Source organism: Trachymyrmex septentrionalis, unplaced genomic scaffold (assembly GCF_001594115.1).
Source record: "Trachymyrmex septentrionalis isolate Tsep2-gDNA-1 unplaced genomic scaffold, Tsep1.0 scaffold60, whole genome shotgun sequence".
NCBI lineage: Eukaryota > Metazoa > Arthropoda > Insecta > Hymenoptera > Formicidae > Trachymyrmex > Trachymyrmex septentrionalis.
In genome coordinates this window covers 6,218,548-6,238,314 of record NW_017305779.1, presented here as the reverse complement: position 1 = coordinate 6,238,314, position 19,767 = coordinate 6,218,548, and the positions used below count along the sequence as shown (strand labels likewise).

At 39.1% G+C, this 19,767-nt stretch overlaps 1 protein-coding gene across 2 annotated transcripts in view; it reads right to left on the bottom strand.

Moving 5' to 3' along the window:
* Positions 1-16,709, bottom strand: part of LOC108752454 (LIM/homeobox protein Lhx5) — a 30,727-nt gene extending 14,018 nt beyond the window's left edge. For both annotated transcript variants that reach the window (XM_018493275.1, XM_018493276.1), the window contains exons 1-2: positions 16,531-16,709; positions 289-521 (exon numbers count right to left, since the gene is read on the bottom strand). In XM_018493275.1, the coding sequence (XP_018348777.1) occupies positions 289-521; positions 16,531-16,703 (406 nt within the window). In that variant the 5' untranslated portion in view covers positions 16,704-16,709. The remainder of the gene's footprint in view (positions 1-288; positions 522-16,530) is intronic.
* Between the last annotated feature and the right edge of the window lie 3,058 nt (positions 16,710-19,767).

The window sequence follows — 19,767 nt, the reverse complement described above, 5'->3', positions numbered from 1 at the left end:
TCTCGATTCTGTTTGCTATTTCGATTGTAGAATTATTTATTAACCCCACCATGGATAATAGAAGAATCTAATTATTTGACGTAGCTGCAATTTTTAATTTCCTGCATGAATTACACGCGAATTTATTATGCAGAAGTTAACTTCGTTTCGTCGCTTTTTTGTCGCAGGATTTAAACATATATAAATAAGTGGGATAATATGATCGTGTCGAGATAATATTGTTATACGAGATGACTGAAGATAATAACGAAAGGGGGGTGGAGGGGGGGGGGGTAGTTTTGGACTCACCGTGATGACCGTGCACGTGATGCGTGTCCGGCAGCGGTTTGCCCGACAGGTAGTCTTGCTTGCAAACGAACTTGTTGTCGTCCAAGACGTAGAGTTCCTCGCCCGTGCTCATCTGCTTCCGACACACCAGGCAGGTGAAGCAATTCAGGTGGAAAACTTTGTCCCTCGCTTTCCTCACAAGGTCCTGCGGGTTTATCCCTTGGAGGCAACCGCCGCACTTGGTGCCGTATCGCCTAGAAGGGCATAATACAGATTTATTGCTGGTGTACAGATGAAAGGACGGATAATGAGCGCGTGGGTGTCCGAAGTGTCGAAGAGCTTATTCCCGCGCCATAAAGAGATAAATCTCCATTAGAAAAAGCGTATCTTGATTCTCTTAAAATCTATATGTAAAAAGTGATATTTAATGATTCTATATTGAATTACAAACTAAAAGTCCGTGGGACTAAACCATCCTTTGTCCAATGTCAGCTGCGAGTTTACATCACGGCGGAATTCCCGTGGGGGAGGAAAAATTTCTAAACTATATAGCTAGACTATACAGATAATCCTATTTAATTTTCCAATTTTTTTTTTCAGACCTTGTCGAAGTTTCAGCGGGGACGCCTAGCGAAATTGTTAAGAAAGGTTAATATTAAACATAAAAGATACTGAGGGAAGTTAATCATAAGTCCTCCGATTTTGCGATTTTTCGCACTTTCTTTCTTTTTCGCGAAGACACGCTCTATCCCGTGACGTTGTAATTTCGTTGTGGCGGGTTAACGCGAACCCCTAATCATTAAACCACAAGTATCGCCACGCAACGTGTTATTATCACACGTACGACGCGGCTGTCGATGATTTTTCCCAAAGGTGCCCAAAGGATCATATTTCTCAGCTCGATAACAGATCTCTCACGGAAAATAGCGAGGCGCGATCTTTTTTAATCTGCAATTTACTCCACGAAACTCCAAAGTGCTGTACACCGAAATTATTTGACGACTGCAGGAAGAGTTGGCGCACGCCGCGCTCAATAAACGCCTTCGATTGCCCGAGTTGACTGTAGAGAACTTATAGAATGTGAAAGTTACAAGTTCTGTTTGTAACTCAGTCGGACCGCAAATGTCGATGAAAGAAATACAGTGCTTTTAAAGAGATGGCGGTTTAATGTTCCGATCCGGCATAAAAAGCCGAGGCCCTACCGTGTCGTAAAAACGCACCGCCGCTCCACCCGATATTTTTTTTCTTCCTCGCCGAATCGTTAAGCGCCTTGCTTTTTTCAGACGCTTTACCGATCTCTCGTTAAACATTCTTCTACCTCGTAGTTGCGTCATAGAAAACTAATCGTACTAGTCCTGTCATAATTGTAAAAAGTAGTTTTTCAAAAAAATTGCAAAATTATGTGATAAATTGAGGAAACATATTGTAAAGAATTATAAAGATTAATTAACAAAATTAAACTGATAAAGAAATCATAGATATAAATTTTGAAAATTATAAAAATATTGAATTGTAGAATATTAAACAATATTTATGTCTATGCACGTGTGTAAAATAAAATTAATAAAAAATTCGTGAAATTCCAAATTAAAATTAATAAAATTATATAATTATTAAAAATATAACTATATATACATGTATGTATAAAATATTGAAATTATAGGATTATAAGAAATAATAAAAAGAATAGAAAGGATAGAAAGAATGGTCAGATTTTGCAACTTTTCCGGTTGACGCGCGTTTCTCAATCGAGCCGGAACAATCGTCAAATCAATATAGGTATCTTTGTGACTGTATCATTATAGTGGCAGAAGCTACACTCTTCTAACTGGCAATCCGGATCGATCTAACTATAGCAATCACGCAATTAATTATAGCAATTAGCTGGAGCCCTTAGGGCTGGCGTGTTCCGAGGAGCGGACGTCTCAATCGATCCCCCTTCCTCATCCCGTCGTCGTTACGCCAACAATAAACAAGTTAAACGCGGATGGCAGATCGTCGGAGAGATCACGAAATCGGTCGCTTATTAGCAATTCGGTAGGGCGATACTTATCGACCTGCCTTTCGATACTTTGTAATCAACGCCATTAACAGCATCAATCAAAAGCGTTGAGATTGAAAAGTAGAAGAGTTTAAAGTATTATTTTGCGAATATAAAAATGTCGAAATTCTCTTCTAATTTTTTTTTACTCACACGCTCACCTTTATTACTACTGCAATTTACTTTTGATATTGCATGTGTTATGTGTTTATTTAACTGTAAAAAATACATTTTTTTATTACTTGTGACTCTGATTTTAAACTCATAGTCTATTAATTTAATTTAATGTCCACTCCACAATGGCTACTGAAATTTCAACGCTATTAATCATTCACACGATCACTAGTTTACAAACGCTAAAATGGTATCTGAAAGAAAAAAAAAGGAAACAAGAGGACAAAATGTAAAACAGTGCACGCGTATTAATCGCAATTTTTTTTTTTTTTTTTTAACTTGGATTTCTCATTCAGCAATGTTATTATCGCGCAATCGACCATAAAAAGTACGTACTACTCGTAAAGCACGTAGAAATAGGAGGCGCAACGCCGGGGAGCCGTGACCCGGACGTCGCTTAAGAGTCATTGTTAGCCTAATTGTTCTCAGTGTACCTGACTCGGTCGCGGCGCGTTCGCGTCTAGGCGCAGTGTGCATCGACGTTTGAGCGTACAATAAATCCCGTGGAATCTCCCTTTATTGACTGCTGCCGGGTGCCGTATCAAGCGACCCAATTCGCCGCGCTTTATTACCAAGTGGACGCGTGACGTCCGACGGGAATGCAAGTGCGGGACGTCTCGCGACGCGTCGCCGCGCCGTCGAGCGAAGAAAAAAAAAAGAGGAGAAAACTATCGCGAACGTGCGACGATGTTACATTTGCACTACGTATTTACGTGCGATGCCGTTAATCGATATTAACTAATTCATGAATCGCGTGAATTATTAATGCTCTGTGAACCTCCCCGTTAATTGCTAAGCGATCCACGTACCTCTAATCCTCGAACGTATTGTTCATAATGTTTTCCAACTCGTCCGAAAGTCACGTGTAATTTAAATACACGTGTGATTTAAATTATTGTAATAAGGTTTTATTTTCTGATGGATTTATAGTCAGCTTAATCTAATGGTAATGTAAAAATTATATTTTTCTATCGTTAATCACTGAACCGATGATGGTTTTGTAGTGTAGAGAACTTTTTGAAATTGCCACTACGAAATACCATCAGTTTGGTAATCATAATTAAAACACATACATTTTTACATATTATCATCAAGTTAAGTAAAATTAAATCTAAACCATAAGTTAATCAGAAAATGAAAAACTAGACTTAATGTCCGTCTCTTCCAATGTAGTTTAATCTCGGTTCAACTAATTCTTCATTTTTTCGAGTTGCAGGAATTAGAAAAAGATGAAGAGTAGGTTGAACCGAGATTAAAGTTAATGTACATTGATAGAAACGAGCATAAGAAGACTTTCATCTCGCATGGAGTAAGAAAAGGAATGTAGCACGGATGAATAGAAAAGGTAAAAATGTAATAATTCATCATACACAGCGAGTTCTAATACACGATGCGAAAATCACATTTTAATGGAAATTAAATATTTCAGCTAACAGAAGCGGGAATGCGCTATACGATGCAAACAACAAACTAAACTACGGTCGCTAAACGAATTAATTATTAGAACATTTTGTGAATTGTAATAACTAAATAATCGCCTTTCATCGACGAGGACGTCTCACTCTATTAAAATTCTTTTCTCGCGAATTACGTTTGCCGTCCTGATAAGTTTCTCTCGAGATTCATTTCGATATTAATTATCATCGCATTGCCGCATCTCGCGCAAATCCGTAATTCGACACTATCGCAATTTAACAGACGGATAGATCTGAAATACGCGTGAAGCCATTGATGAATCGGCAATTATTCATCGTCCTCGTCGCACCCAAGAACCCTTGACGCAACGCGTAGCTTCTTTCTCTAATCCGCTTCGCATACCGCGAGCGTTTCTATGAGGTTTCCCACCGCAGCCTTTAACCGCCTCTGAAATATTTTACGTCCCGCGGTTGACGTGCATTTCGCGAAAAGGAAGTATGAGAATGAAAAAGAAAGAGCGAGAGCAAGAGAGACAGAGGGATGGAGAAAGAGAGAAAGTCAAGCACGGAAAATGCGCCGTGTATCTCAAAGAGATACGGCTCTCTTTCTCCTGTTTAGGTGGAGCCCGGTTGCTCGCGCACGGCCGGTGAATATCAAAGGTTGCTGCACGTGTCTGCAGCAACATTGTGTTCGCGTATTGCGCCGCGACTTGCCTACGTCGGGACTTGATCGTCCATCGTGCTCGAGCGCTCCAGCTCTCTCCTCTCTCTAAGTAAGATGGATATCTCTTGTAAAAGTACGCATTGAACGCTGATCGAGATTACCTCTCATAAGGACGCGTATATACAAATGGTACAAATAGATGTGGGAAAGCGTCGCTTCGATTAGCGCCTTAAGCTTCTTTATTTATAATCCGAAGAATATATTAATCATAAATGAAAAAGAAAATCGTAGAGGGAAGAATGCTTCTTCTTTCTCTTTCTCTTATTAAAGCGAGAAAAGAATTACTATTTAAAAATTGCGTCAGACGGCTGTGAACAGTAACGAAAAATAATGTAAAATAAAAAGCTGCAAGTGCGTTATCGGTGCACACGCTAATGTCTTACGATCTATTTTGCGGCGCAAATGCCTTACTATACCAGCCCACATCCTTCTGCAGGAAACAGCGGTACGCAAAAAGTCGCTGATTATCGTCAGTGTTGCATAATACTTTTTCGCGGCGAACGTTTCGCGACCCGCATTTGCGTTTGGACCAGTCATCGCGATATCGAGTGAACGTCATTCATCAACATATAAATGCTATCATTCAATTAGAAATGCTAAGTACACTTTAAATACTTTTAGCGTCGATATTCTGACCGTGACAATTAGGAAATGTGAAACAATACTGAAAATTCGAATATATGATATATTCAAGTTTGGTTCACATCATTGACACTGAATTTAAACGAGCAAAATTCAGTTTTAAAGTTTCTCTTGTCTAAATTCCTATTTAAGCAAAGTTTCTGCTTAAGGCTCCTGAGAAGTTATCACAGCCATATTGAATCGTGACGTGCTATTTATAAATGAAGATAATTTAGATAAAACAAAATGATGAGATTGCTTTTAAATATTTGTAAAAATGAACGAAAAACTATGCTTATCCCTCCTGACAATCAATAAATAATCGTAAAAAGTACAATAATAAAATGAAAATAAGCTATGCGCTTTGAATAAAAGCACTTAATGTGCCTTTTTTTATCACTTTTTACGATTATTTTCTGACTGTCATTTTTACAAATATTTGAAAGCAATCTCATTATTTTTTGTTTGCTTTAAATTGTCTTTATTTATAAATGGCACGTAATAAAAATTAACGTCATTTCTCGCTTCTGACGTCACGATTCAATATGGTTGTGATGACTACTCAGCAGCCTTAAAAAGAAATTGTTTTAATTAGAGAAATGATGCGTTGCAAAATAATAAATTATTATTATATATCCGCATCTCGCTGCAAATTTATCGGCGAATTCTTTCAGAAACTAACCTCGCGATCGATCGTGATCCGTCGATAGCGATCCCGTTCGTATCGATAACAGGGACAGGCAGTTTTCCACGGCAGAAGCCGAGGGAGTGCCCCTTATCGATCAACTCGGATGTCGGATCGCGTGATTGCGAGACGCTGCTTGGCGAGAGCGTCCTGTAATCAGCCGGACGCGGCGCGCTTTTTCTCGCCGAACTATCCATCAAGCTGTCCGAATTAACGCTCACGGTCCGAACAACGAAACTATCATCGCGGAAGCTGCGCCGGAGGTGATCTCAGTGGTGCTTTCGACGGCGAGGATAATGATGAGGACGAGGACAATGACGGCCATCATTACGTCCACAGCTCGGTCTAATTACAGAGATTATTTAATTGATCATAGTAATTAGTCGCGATCGTGCGGACTTCTGCAGGTGCAACCGCGTATGGCGCTGCACCCCCCCCCCTCCCTCCGAGGAGGTATCTCTATATAATATACTGAATCTTTGTCTCCCTTCTTTCTTTTCTCTCTCGAGAGAAGACAGGTTCGTCTTCGTCGAGAGAAGAAGGAGAAAAAAGGGAGTTCCGAAGCAGAAGACAGGCCGTAAAAATCATTAATAGAAAGGCTTACGTGGTCCCACGCGTGTGTGTCGAGGGGAGGAACGAAACTCAGGGGTGGCAGCGGGACTAAGGGGGGAAATCGGGAGATAAGAAGGAGAGCGTAAAGAGCCGCGTCTGGAATTCCGGCGCGGAGCAAGAAATATAGGACAGGCGGGCCCGAATGGGAAAAAAGAAAGGGGGTGGGCCCGGGGCGCGATTTGCCACGGACCCGAGAGAGAGAGAGAGAGAGAGAGAGAGAGAGAGAGAGAGACCGGGTACGCGTGTATCCATGTGATATCGCGGACAGACGGACGAACGGTACGCGTCTCACGTTTTGGACGATCCTGAGACGGATGCTCGAGAAGGTCCCTTCTTGTTACTCGCTTCTTTTGCAACGCAGGGAATTATTTCGGTCGGAATCATAAACGTGGCGCAGCAGGTAACAACGGGATGCACTTGGCTCTTAAAAACGAATATTAAAGAGTACCATTTAATTGACCAATAATTTTATAAAACATTAATTTCAGAGGGACTCTTTTATATATAAATTCATTTACTTGATCAAAATGAACGTTTTATGTAGAGCTAGATAATAAAGTAATACACTAAATATAAATATTATCATGCCATGTCATTTATTATATAATTCGTTCTTGTAACTGAGAGCTTTTGATCAGTGATTATTGATTTATTTTTTGTTTCATGTTTTATTTTAGTATGATACCGACAGAGAGGAAGAATGAAAACGGTTTCTGTATTAATATATTTATTATTATGTATTATATTTTTTATACAGATACTATAGAAATATAATATAATACTTTTCATTATTATATGCAAATTCTCATTCACTCTTTCTCATAATCAATCTCTTAATCCTCGTAATTTAAAAAGGAACTTTTACACTGAAAGAAAATGGAAAATACTCTACTACAAAGGTTCTAATTTAAAATCTCCAAGTATTTTAATTTTACAAAATTTACTATGCAGAAGGATACACCATATATGAACCAGACTGCTTGGTATCCTTAGCAAATCTCAATATCCGAAGCTTAATATGCCTTTCACGTCTTCCTAATTACGTATCTCTCTCATTGTTCCTCTTTTTTTTTTCGCACGAATGCAACCGTACGAAGACTAGACTGTGTCGTGAACAAGTCGGTTTAACTCTGACGATTCGAACGCAACGCGGAACCGAAAATAAACGGTGCGTAGCGCACGACGACGCAACGCGTATCGGATAATCTTCTGCAAATACAAGAGCGCGGAAAAATAAAAGCGCGCTCGCGGGAGCAGTGCATACATTACGCCGGACATTTCGCCGTGCAGCGCCGCGGGCGCCGATATTTTAAGATACAATATTTCTCGTTTTTCTTCCTTCCATTTTCTTTTTTCCCCTCGTTTTCCCTTTCTCTTCTCCTAGCCCCCCACCCCCCTACCCCCCTGTCACTCCCTAATCTCCCTTCGCTATCTAACGTACGACAGCAGCGGGAAAGAGGGATCACCGGGGGGGACAGCGAGATATAAATTTGCTCGACAACGCGGAACAGACAAGTAACCCTTCCACGTGTAAAGTAAGATTCCTTTCTCCCTTTTTCTTTCTTTCTTTCTCTCTTTTTCCCATAATTCTTATCATTGCTCGATTTATAATTGGTACGTGCAGCGTTCCTCTTCTTTCGATTATTTATTATTACAACACGTTCTTTTAAATCTTTTTTTTTTTTCTTCGTTTAGCGATATTAGTAGACCGTGTCGCTGCGGTATTCCTCAAAGATCTCCGTACTTCTTTACATTACGTAATTTAGATATATATGAATCTTATTAACCTTTATCAAACTTCTTTTACGAACTCGTGCGTTGTCGCCTTGAGTCTAACTTTAAGACAAAGTCGTACGCTTGCAATTATATTAAGTTGTCAGCTACGTTGTACTTACTTAGAGCATAATCCTTCTTAACACGGATTTAATCCCGGGGTCAAATAAATCTCACTATCTATTTATGCTCATTATCTTAGATATGCTTACGCTTAATTCACTCATTTAATCCGCTTATTATTACGTAATTTGTGATATTACGTAAATTGTAATTTTCAGAAAACAACGTGAACAATGGACAGAGAGAGTAGGCGAGAAAGAAGTACTATTTTTTTCATTTGTTGTATCTAACATTTTTATGTATACTATCATCATTTTCATATATATTATCGTTTTCTGATAATTCTAATTTTAGAAGAAAAAAAATTCGGAAATATTGAAAAAGTTCGCGCTTCTGTTGAAATTGTTAACAAATCACACTTTCTCCGTCTTCCGCTTCTAGCGATTTTCTGCTAACGATCTAGCGTCTATATCCTCGCAACGCCGGGGATTATTCGCGGCACGAGCGGATTCTAATTAACTGCATCCAATTAGCGTGTAGCATTCTTCCGCGACGCGGCGTCTCCTTCTTCGAGAAGTGTTTCCCGCAATCGCGGTTACACAGTTCAAGGTAACGATAGCCGCCGCCGACACCTCTGCTTAAAGCGATCGTAACTTACGGTTAAATTTTCGCCGGTTGAATCCGCGAGATAACTCGCGTACTTGCTTATCGGGCGATCGTATCTCCTCCAGCGATCGCGCGGATATTAATCCGTGAGATATCGACGATTGTCGGACGCGATCGTGCATATTTGAGTAAAAAGGGTGAAAGATAAAAAGGGATTACCTGCTGTATAGATCTGGTTTCTACAAATAAGAACCGAAGTAAGAACGCTATCTTACTTCGGAAGATAATGTCATTCAGACGGGGTTTGGAAGAGTAGCTTTAATTCCTCCATAGCAAAAGTTGTAGAGGAATACATTTGCAATCGTGCGTTACAATTTCGAAAGAGGGTGAAAAAGCTAAATTGAATGGTGTGGCTTCATCAAATGAAATTATGTAAATATTTCGCTTTTTCCTACAGAATTTATAAATAAGAAATGCTAATAAAAATACGAGTATATTAATAAATTATATTGATAAATATTAATAAATTAAGAATTTATTTATATTGTGGGTTGGCTCAATATTAACACGAGTTAGAGATGAGTGCAAAATTCATTCCTACTGAGGGCTAAAACATAATAGTAAGAATACAACAAATTGCATTCGTTATACGCAGATTAGAGTCGAAAAATAAAACATTAACGCGCGCGGGAGCGTCACTCATCTAATAGCATCCCTAAAATTCTCACCGGACATAATTCGCGTTTTTCGTCTGTTTGCACGCATAAAAATGCCTCGCATTCATACATAATCTCTCCACGTCGCGGTACAGCGAAATGTGGCTCGTGTGTCTCGTTTTAACGGGGCGCGTAACGCGGTGAAAAAAAAAAAAAAAAGGGAAAGAAACGAGAGCCTCCGCATAAAATTCGAGAGGCCGAGGCGATAAAGGGTCGCCCTGAATTTAGGCCATTCCTCTTTCGTGCCTTCCCGCCTTCGTATAATCGCGTTTTCTTTTCTTCCCTTCTTCTCCTTTTTTTCTTCTCAGTGTCGTCCATCGTCGCATCTCTCTTCGGTATATAATCGCGGTAACGGATTGCATTTAGCTTTATTATAGTCCTGTCAATTATATATCATTATTCCACCGTTTTTCAACCGGCTCGTTATCGGAGCATAGTAAATGGATTCAAATCGCTCTCCTCTCTTCGATTCTACTATCTTTCTCTTTCTCTATCTTTTACCACGACTTTGTTTCGCCGCATCGTCAAACTTGTTGTCTCCCGACGCGATTATATAGTATTACTTAAACGTTACTTTGGTTTAAGAATTCGTTACCGGAATATTCCGACTGGATTTCAAGAGTCTTTCCTACGCTGCTTTTTCCCTGCACCTCGTAAAAATGCGATTAGTACCATCAGAGACCAGCTGTCGCCAATGTGAGACGCTTTACAGCTACTAAAACCGCTATAAACTTTTCTAACTAGCTGCTTATTGTCGGATTTAGTATTACATTGGTACCTCCCCTCCCCCCCTCCCCTACGCAAAAAAAATCTAATGTCTTACTCTCCTTGTTACCGTGTAATTATTTAAATTACTCTCTTCAGTGGGACAATACTGAGAACAACTCAATCTTATTCGTACGCGTGATTAATCATTCTCTCAGCTGTTTACAAATGAGCAAGAGAGAGAGAGAGCGATTCTTGTTAATCGCGAATAAAAAGGCCCGGCGTGATGCAACAGTCGGTAGTTGATAAAAAACGTACACGGGCGAACACATATAAGCGATATACGCATCGCGATGCTATTGCTGGGCCTTCCTGGAAGGGAAACGGGGCCCTGAAGAGAGCTGTACCTTCCCTCCCTTCCTCTTCCCGCCGACGTTCGCCAACCCTGCGACCCGCGCCAGCCCCGTCACGCCCAACAAACTTCTCCTACGACTCGTAGCGGGCGTCACGCCGCATTTATAATGTTTCCACGTTCGAGTTTCGATGGGTCCACTCCCGCGGAGCCGAGACTGCCGAGAGAGTCGAGTAAAAGGACAATGGGCCTGCCACGTCGGCGCCCTTTGCCGTGAAAAGCCCCAGCGATGATGGTGATCCTTCAATTATCCGACAAAATATCGATATCCGCGATCGTGATTTAATGTTAACAAAAGCAAGAGAATTTGGAGGGGGGGGAGGGGAATAATCTCGCGAAGAAAATATGAAAGGAATAAAGAAGAAGAGAGATAGAGGATAGATTTGTGTGATCTTCGATTTTTATCTGTAAATTATATTATTTCATTCCCAGAAATGCTTGTCAATCATCTCGAAGTAAAATTCCTTGCTTTATGCAAAAACAAAATTTCTTATAAATAAAAAAAAATTAAAGCGAAAAGCATAATTACTTTATCAATTGAGTATTGGCGACTCTAATTGGCAAGTTCGTGAATTAAGCGAGTAAGCTTTTTACATTTCTGATTCATCACGAAATAATATTCGAGTGAAAAAAGGGCTCTTTTCATCATCCTTGTTCTACTTGCATGCATTGCACTTTACTGCGCGTTAACTATTACGAAATCACGGCGATTGTCGACGCGTGTCGTGATCGGCGAAGAAAAAAAGGATTCGCAAGTCGTACCTCAAGTTACATCCTATCGCGTTATTTAGCACCCTCGTAAAACACTAATATCGCCTGTGCAATATTTCCGTCGGTTACCGTCGTCGCCGTTACGTAAAGTAACTTCACGTCCCCGAGGCAAACTGGACCCGCGAGTACTTTTCATTCAATCGACAAGCACGCGTTGCTTCGTTAGCGGAAAAATAATGTTAATTGCGAGTGCGACGTCGCGCACAACGTAACACTGTAGGACACGTAACGATTCATGTAACGATCAAGGCAATCATCGGCAACACGTCGATGATGATACCGTAGACCGTCGGCAAATCAATGAATTATCAACAATGAGTCCGTGACTCTCTATTTATTTGATTATTTTTTTCGCAGACCAATCGAGCTCGATAATATCTCATCTAAATCGGATTGATAATTAACAATTATAGATTACGTCAAGAGTTAATGTAGATAAGGAAACGCGTCATTTGATAGACAAGTGATGAAAAAAAGAGAGAAAGTATGGATAATTTCATTTATGCTTTAACACTTAAGAAAGTTCTTCGCTTTAAAGGATTCATTAATCAAGAGGAATTAAGAGATAATAATACTGAAAATAATTCGAAATCTATAAAAATTGTTATCTGAACTTTGCGAATACATAGTCATCAGGACATTCACATTGTTGTAAACAGTTTTTTTCTTATTAAGCAGTTAAAAAGAATGATATTAACAAAGACAAAAAGAAATTAAAGTATATTCCTTTCTCAAAGAAATTATTGTATAATAGTTTACATCAAACATTGCAATTGTAACTAACTCCTAAATAATTCGATGATCTGGGAAATATCGTTAACGCGAGGCACAGCGATAAATCTACGAAATCTGAGGAAGAGGCTGAAAATCCAATACGAATAGCGTAATTTAGAACTTTCATAAATAGTCAAGACTGACTTGCCGAGTGCCACAGGTAGAAATCGATAACGTCCGTAGAGCAGCGCCGTCTTGCGCAACCCGTCGTCGGCCATTGAATTATTCATTCATTAATTTTCGGTAGCTGTCCGCGCCAGAGAATCAGCGAGTGAACGAGCGAACGACACTCGCCTGTCTCCTCTTCGTACAGAGTCACGAACCGTTTGTCGGTCGCACACGGATGACACAGTGCCTGCCGGTAATGTTTTCATCAGCATTTCGGGAATGGCGGATCGTATTTTAAGGCAATAATTTTCGCCGCGGTCGATGGCCCGGTCCTCCGCGCGGCGTGGCGCGGCGTCGAAACGGGGACATCGGCCCTTTTGATCGTCCCTCGAAGGGACCCGTCGAGGGCCACGCCACGGAGCCATTACCGACCTTTAAGGACCTTGCTGCGACTCGTGGAGACCGGTTACCATAACCGCACGTATAACCGCTCGCTACACCGGGAGGAGGACCTTCCGGAGGTGTTATAGGAGTCCCCGAACGCGGGTCTCGGACCGAATGTATTTTTCTGTCGACGTTACCGTCCTTAGACGTCCCGCTCTTACACCCCAACGGTGTTCATTAAATAAGCCCGACAGGGTGATTTCATCATCTCATCCGAATTAGAATTTCATGTATTGCGAAGATAAGGACAGAAAGATAAGGACAGGAGAAGATCCTGTTGAAATTTCAATTAGACGTATTTCAATTTCTGCGTATTAAAACGAATATCTACCTCTGTTTTAAGGCAATTTCGACCAAATTTCGATCAATTTTACGATCAAGCAATGTTTACAATAATTATTAATATGGATAGAATTAATTTTGTGTTGTTAATATATGAAAGAGAACGACTGGATTAGAAACAACGAATTATACAGAGTTAGAAATTTTAATAATTAATCGTCGATTAAGTTAATCGAAGGATAGTCAAAATTGTCTTTATAGTTGAATATTGTGACCATCGCGTCGGTTTAATGACGCTCTACATCATATTACATTAGTTTCTACATTACATTGCACACAGTTTGATAACATTTAATTCGCGTTTAATTAATTTATTACTCGATTATCCGATTCTAATTTAACAAATCGCGCAGTTTCCATCGCGATCGCGCGTTGACGAGCGGAAAGACGCAGGAATCGCGACGCTTTTTTTCTCTATCGCGTCGATTGGCTGATGAATTTTTCATCGGGTCGGAAGATGCAAAGTAGCTGCCTCGTAAAGTATACAACACGTTCGTTATACATTCGTACGCTCGTTGTACATACGTATCAGAGACGCTCCTCCTCCACCGACCCCCGGACCATACCGTGTTACGGCGCGATTCCCGCCGGTCACAAAGAGGATCGTTCATCACTTCCAGAAGTCACGAAAGAAGCGAGTACCTCTTCCTCTCCGCGGGACCGTGTCCAGGAACGCGGCGATTTTGTTTGCAAACGATCTACGCGGCTTGGCTACCGCAGAAAACTGCCGCCGCGAAATTGAATTCGCCACAGCGCGGTGCGGCGAACTCGCCATTTTTCGCCTTGACTAATCGATACGGTGATATCATAGTTCGCCACCCACGTGGAACAAGGCAAAGACCGTAGGATGCGACAGATCTATGGCGGCGTGGCGTCGCGAATAATGAAGACCGGTTGCAGCGATGTCGATTTTTTTTTTTTTTTTTTTTTTTGAGTTATAAGCGACTGAGAAAACTATAATTATATTTTGCTACAATCTACCGTAAGATAATTTGCGTAGCGTTGTTTTAATCGGTTTAAATTAAAGTTTAAATTGAGCCTTAAAGACAAATTATGGTGTTAATAACGGCAACATTAATGGTGCTATTAATAATGACATTGATAATAATTTACAATCAAACATGGAATGCACATGATAATGATAAGTAACAGTGATAATTCCTGACAATGTTACGATGAACGTTACGAACGTGTCGTTTACTTTATCAATTTATACAAAATTAGAAATGTAAAAGAAAGAATTTTTCAAAGAAATATCCACAAACACGTTACAGAATTGCTTGCAATGACGTATCGAGTTATTATTCCTTCGTTAATTTTACAGCGCGAGATAGGCGCAGGAATGAAGTAACTGCCGAAAACGACGTTGAAAGCAATTTGCTCTACTGGTGTCTGAATTAATCACTATGCTGCCGAGCCGTTTAAATCGCTTCTATGCGCGACGATCATTAATTCAAATCACTAGGTTGAACTACTTTTCCTTCCGGTGAACTTCCGACAACACGGAGAGAAGCTTAAGAACCTCCCGAATGTGATTCGACTTCTAACTTAAAGCAAGCTGCTGGTAATCCGCATTTCGAAAATTCCCTCGTGCTCGCGTTTTCGACGAATCGTGTCGCATGTAAAATTCACCGGAGACTCGTTGACGGGCACTCATGTTTTTTTGAGATACGCAAAAACTAAAACACGCGTCATGCAGCAAGTTTACAAGTTTCCGATGCTCACTTATACACAACAGCACTATTTGTGCATCGTCGAACAATAAATAAAGTCTATTCTTAACCTGGCGTTACTAAGTTGATGTTTATTAAAATCTAGCTAATTTAAGAACTGAAATCAATGTAAAATTTTTAGAATACTTTAAACTAAGTTTGGTCCTCGGACTAAATTATATCAATAAAGTTGCTATGATTCAAAAGTTATTTTAAATAATTTTTTTTATTATAATAACAAAACAATTGTGAAAATAATACTGTTTATAGTACCTGAGGTTTGTCATTCCTAGCCTTAGTAACATTGGGTTAAGATCAGGCCAAGCGAAACGGCGCCCGTGTTGTTCGACGAAAAAACGCCAAGGTCTAATACTTTGCGAGAGATCCTTTTTTCTCAAATCGCCGATCCCTTGCTCAATCACGCAAAAATATCGATCTTTCCCGCGTGATTCGTCATCGATAGATCATAAACGGGAAGACGACTAAATCATTGGAAAAGGTGCCGAATTCACCGCTTAATAACGCGAACTTTCATGATTCGAGAGAGACAACAAAATAGGCCTTGGAAAAATTTGAAATTTTTATCATTGTATCATAAATATTTATATAATATTATGTATGCTATGCATTGATTATTGAGCTACAAATAAATTGGCGTTTTTAAGATATATTTCTGATCGTAGCAGTGGCATAGTGAAAAGATAGTCGTGTATAGTCGATCTATATTCGTTCTATATCAACGCATCTATATTCATCGATGCATATGTATGATGCAGATTGTGAACGTGAGTTCTAATTATATGTGGGGTATTAATAGTTCCTCAATAATAATAATTCTCTATTTATGCGGTAATGATTAATTAATTTCTAATATCATTTATTCAGATTATCTTACAAGGAGTGTCGGGCGTATTTGCAAATTTAAAAGAGTATGTTCTTTAAATATAAAGCTAATTCTATTAAGCGTCAATTAATTTTTTTTTTCGCAATGTTAACAATTTTCATTTATCTACATTAAGTATACTTTATCATGTTACTATTTTACTTTAAAAGTGAAACAAATTTTTTTAAAAACGTAATTTTCAAATTATTATTACCATGAACGAATTAAGCAAACATTATTCCCTATCCATCATCAAAAGTGAACTAACTTAATTTCATGAAAAAAGTCATCACAACTCAAAAGGGGTGGTTTTAAAAAAAAGTCATCATAATTAAAAAGATATTTTTTAAGGATGATTATGAAACAAAAATGACATTTGATCATACTAAGGATATAGATATTCTTTTTGCCGATAATATTTGATTAGTCAATAATTTTTTGTTAAATTGAAAAATAACTTTCCCCTTTTGTGGGAAACTTAATTTTAAGTGAAGTAATAGAGCGGTATATGAATAAATGATTTTATTAAAAAATTTTATTAATGTATTTAATTTGATAATTCCTATTATTACGAATTTTTACTCTTTCTAAAGGTAACTACAATTTTATTGTATTAGCGACAAGTCAGTAGGATCTTTCCGTGTGAGAATTGGAAGCACACGCGCACAGCGCACGTACGTACCTGAAGAAGTCGTTTCTGCAGAAGAGTTTCGCCTCCCTGGAGAAGCACTTGTCCTGCAACGCGGCTCTGCAGTCGAAACAGCGCACGCACTCGACGTGCCATGCACGATCCAAAACGTTCAGCAGGTACTGATCCATTATCGGTTTCTCGCATCCTGCACATGACAGGAGCATCGCCAGACCGCGTCTCCCTGTTGAAATTAAAAGAGAACATATTACGCACCTCCGCCACTTCGCCCTCGAGATCTTACGACATGACGTTCAGCCCCGCCGTACAAGCACGTTCAATATCGCCCTCTTTTAAACTACCTACACCTTTTTTTCTCTCTTTTTTTTCCCCCGCTCGCCTTTCATGGATAAAACGCGCAAATCTTTTTGCGCTCCGTCAAACGACTCGATCTGATACATCCAATTCGAAAATTTCAATTGAAACTTGATGAAATATTAACGCACGGTTATTAATGCATGCGCGCAGCGGACACAAACGTTATGTCATTGGTTCCGGGCAAAGCTTAAATTAATATTGGTTCTGCACGCAATGCTGAACATATTTCGCTGTAAATATGCGCTACGCATTCCGCGTAACGCAACGCCGGCTTTACGCGATTTAATGTAATCGCGGATGCATCGTCGAGATTCAAATCGCCGAGCGTTTCAATATATGTATACTCGAGAATATTCTCTTTCCTTTCCGTTTCAAATAATACAGTGCTGCTGTAATCTAGTGTTGAAAGAATGAAATATTGTGTTAACGATCGCAATATTAAATACTTCTTTCGCGACACGCGTATTTATTTATAAATACAAATTTTCAGCTTGTTCGAAACGCCCGTCGAATAATTATCACAACGGAAACTCGATCGGAATTACGCGCAAAATTATCTGCAATGAGTCGAATTAAAATCACATGCAGATACGCAAAGTAAGCGCGCGTGGCGATGATTTGTTATAAAAAAAAAGGGAGGAAAAATGGCTTATTAATCGTATTGGCAGCATCGATCGAAATGTTTGGAAGCCTTTCGAGCGTGGCGCGCGTTTTATTTAGAAAGAAGATTAAGCGCTTTCATTGTAAGAGCGCGCGTGCATAACGAGGCGTGCATTGTGCTGGGCTTTTTTGTATATTCGGCGGTTAAATCACCGTACGATCTGGTTGACACAATTGGACTGGTGTAAAAATACAACAATGCGACATAATCGCCGTACTAATCACGTAGAGCAGCAACTAATCCGATCTGCGAAAAAAAGTCTTGTTTTTACCAGCTGATAAGATTGATAATGAAAATCGCGTGTTCGTTTCAAGCTTCGCGAATTTTGTAATGAATCTGAAGCGGGGATTCCTTGAAGGAATCTTGACAGCATATCGCGCACTCTTTGCAAATTACATTAATCCTAAAGTCTTACATTATTTTTCTCTCTTTTTGACGCTATCAAGAATTAAATGCAATTATGTTTTTTATTCGCAATCAGAATGTAAATCAAATATGTAATTTTTGAACAAAGGAAATATGCAATTTTTAAACAAAGGAAAAGATAAATTTGAAAATTGCAGATGTTTGTGCGATAATAATTTAAGTATTCCGTTGTTTGTAAAACAACTACTTGCATACAACAGAATGTTCCAAATCGTTTCTTAATCTACTAAACATTGCTAAACGTAACCATAAATTTTTGAATCTACATAATCAAGTACAATTATCATATAAATAGCAACATTCGCTATTGCAATATGAGTCTAATTTTTGTATCCTAAATTTAGATCTTTCTAGAAACAATATTATTCTTATTATATATAAATCGACATATGTTATATTTGTCCAAAAATGAAAGATAAATGAGAAAATTAAATTAAATTAATTTAGTTTTTAAAAGACGTAATCTCACTTTATAAATATATTTGATTTAAATATTAAGCTCATAAAATTTTTAGTTTAGTTACTGATAAATCAACAATGATTGAAATTAATTAATCGACAATGGCCATCAATAAACAAGAATTTCGCTAAACAAGTCTTTAAATTCATCAAGGCAGAACGCATATTTTCTGTTGCACAATTCTGTATATACATTATTCATTGTTAATATAACAGTAACGATTAAACATATCAAAAATTACCGAGCGCTAACTGAGATTTCAATTACTACCAGGCATCGCTCAGCAATTTAAGCACAGCAATTTGAACAATGTAAAATATCGCAGTTAAAATGTTTGCGTTACAAATGGTTAGCTGAAATTTCACCATTCGGACTACGTTACAATTGCCTAGCTAATGACGTTCTCTTTAATTCGTAAGGAAGAAGATGTGGGAGGGGAAAGAGGAAAAATTTCGAGCATCGCGACGGGATACCGCGACCATAAATCTCGCGGCACTTAAACAAAAAACTGCGGATTATTGCATCGATGAATTTAACGATCGCTCTTCGGCATTTATAGTTGCGCAATCTTTCATCTGACTAATTTCGCGGCCGCTTTTTCGCGCGTCTTTCGCGATCGGGCCCTACAGCGAATAATTATAATTCATCGTTAATTAACATTCGCGAACGAGGCTGCTCTTTCACCCTCTCTATCCCTTTCACTCTCTCTCTCTCTCTCTCTCTCTCTCTCTCTAAATTTTTTCTCTTTTTTCTTCTTTCGCTCTGCCATTATTCCTTTTCCTTTTCTTCCCTCCGTTCGCCCTCTCGCCGTTTTTATCGCCATCATTGAGACCCACGGAATTCACCCTCCTCTTCCTTTTTTTCCGCGGTTTCCGCCAATGGGCGGAGTCCCTCTGGCTGGCAGGGTTGTCAACCTAGCAACCCTCCTCCCACCCTTAAGATCTGACCTTGCGCATCTCATCCCTCTCGTGGAAGGGCGAGAAAGGCGAGGGTAGTAGAACGGCATCGACGTCCGTGAACGTTCGCAAGTTAACTTCGAAATCGTAAACTATTCCACGTAATCGACTAGCATGCGCCCCGCTGCTAGTCCAAGCTACTTGACTTAATACAATAAAACCGAGTCATCCGGTAGTATAAATCTTAACATTAACAAAAAAAAATTCCAAATTATTCACATATTTAACTGACAAATAATTTCATTATTATTGCTTTTAAAATGTCTTTTTTTCAAACTATTTCATATCAAAAATTCATATCAATTACGAATTTCAGTAAAGAACACAAAACACGAGCTACACAAATAAAAGCTATTAATATCTTGGTTAACATTATTTACAGAAATAACTTTACTGCGTATTCTTGTATA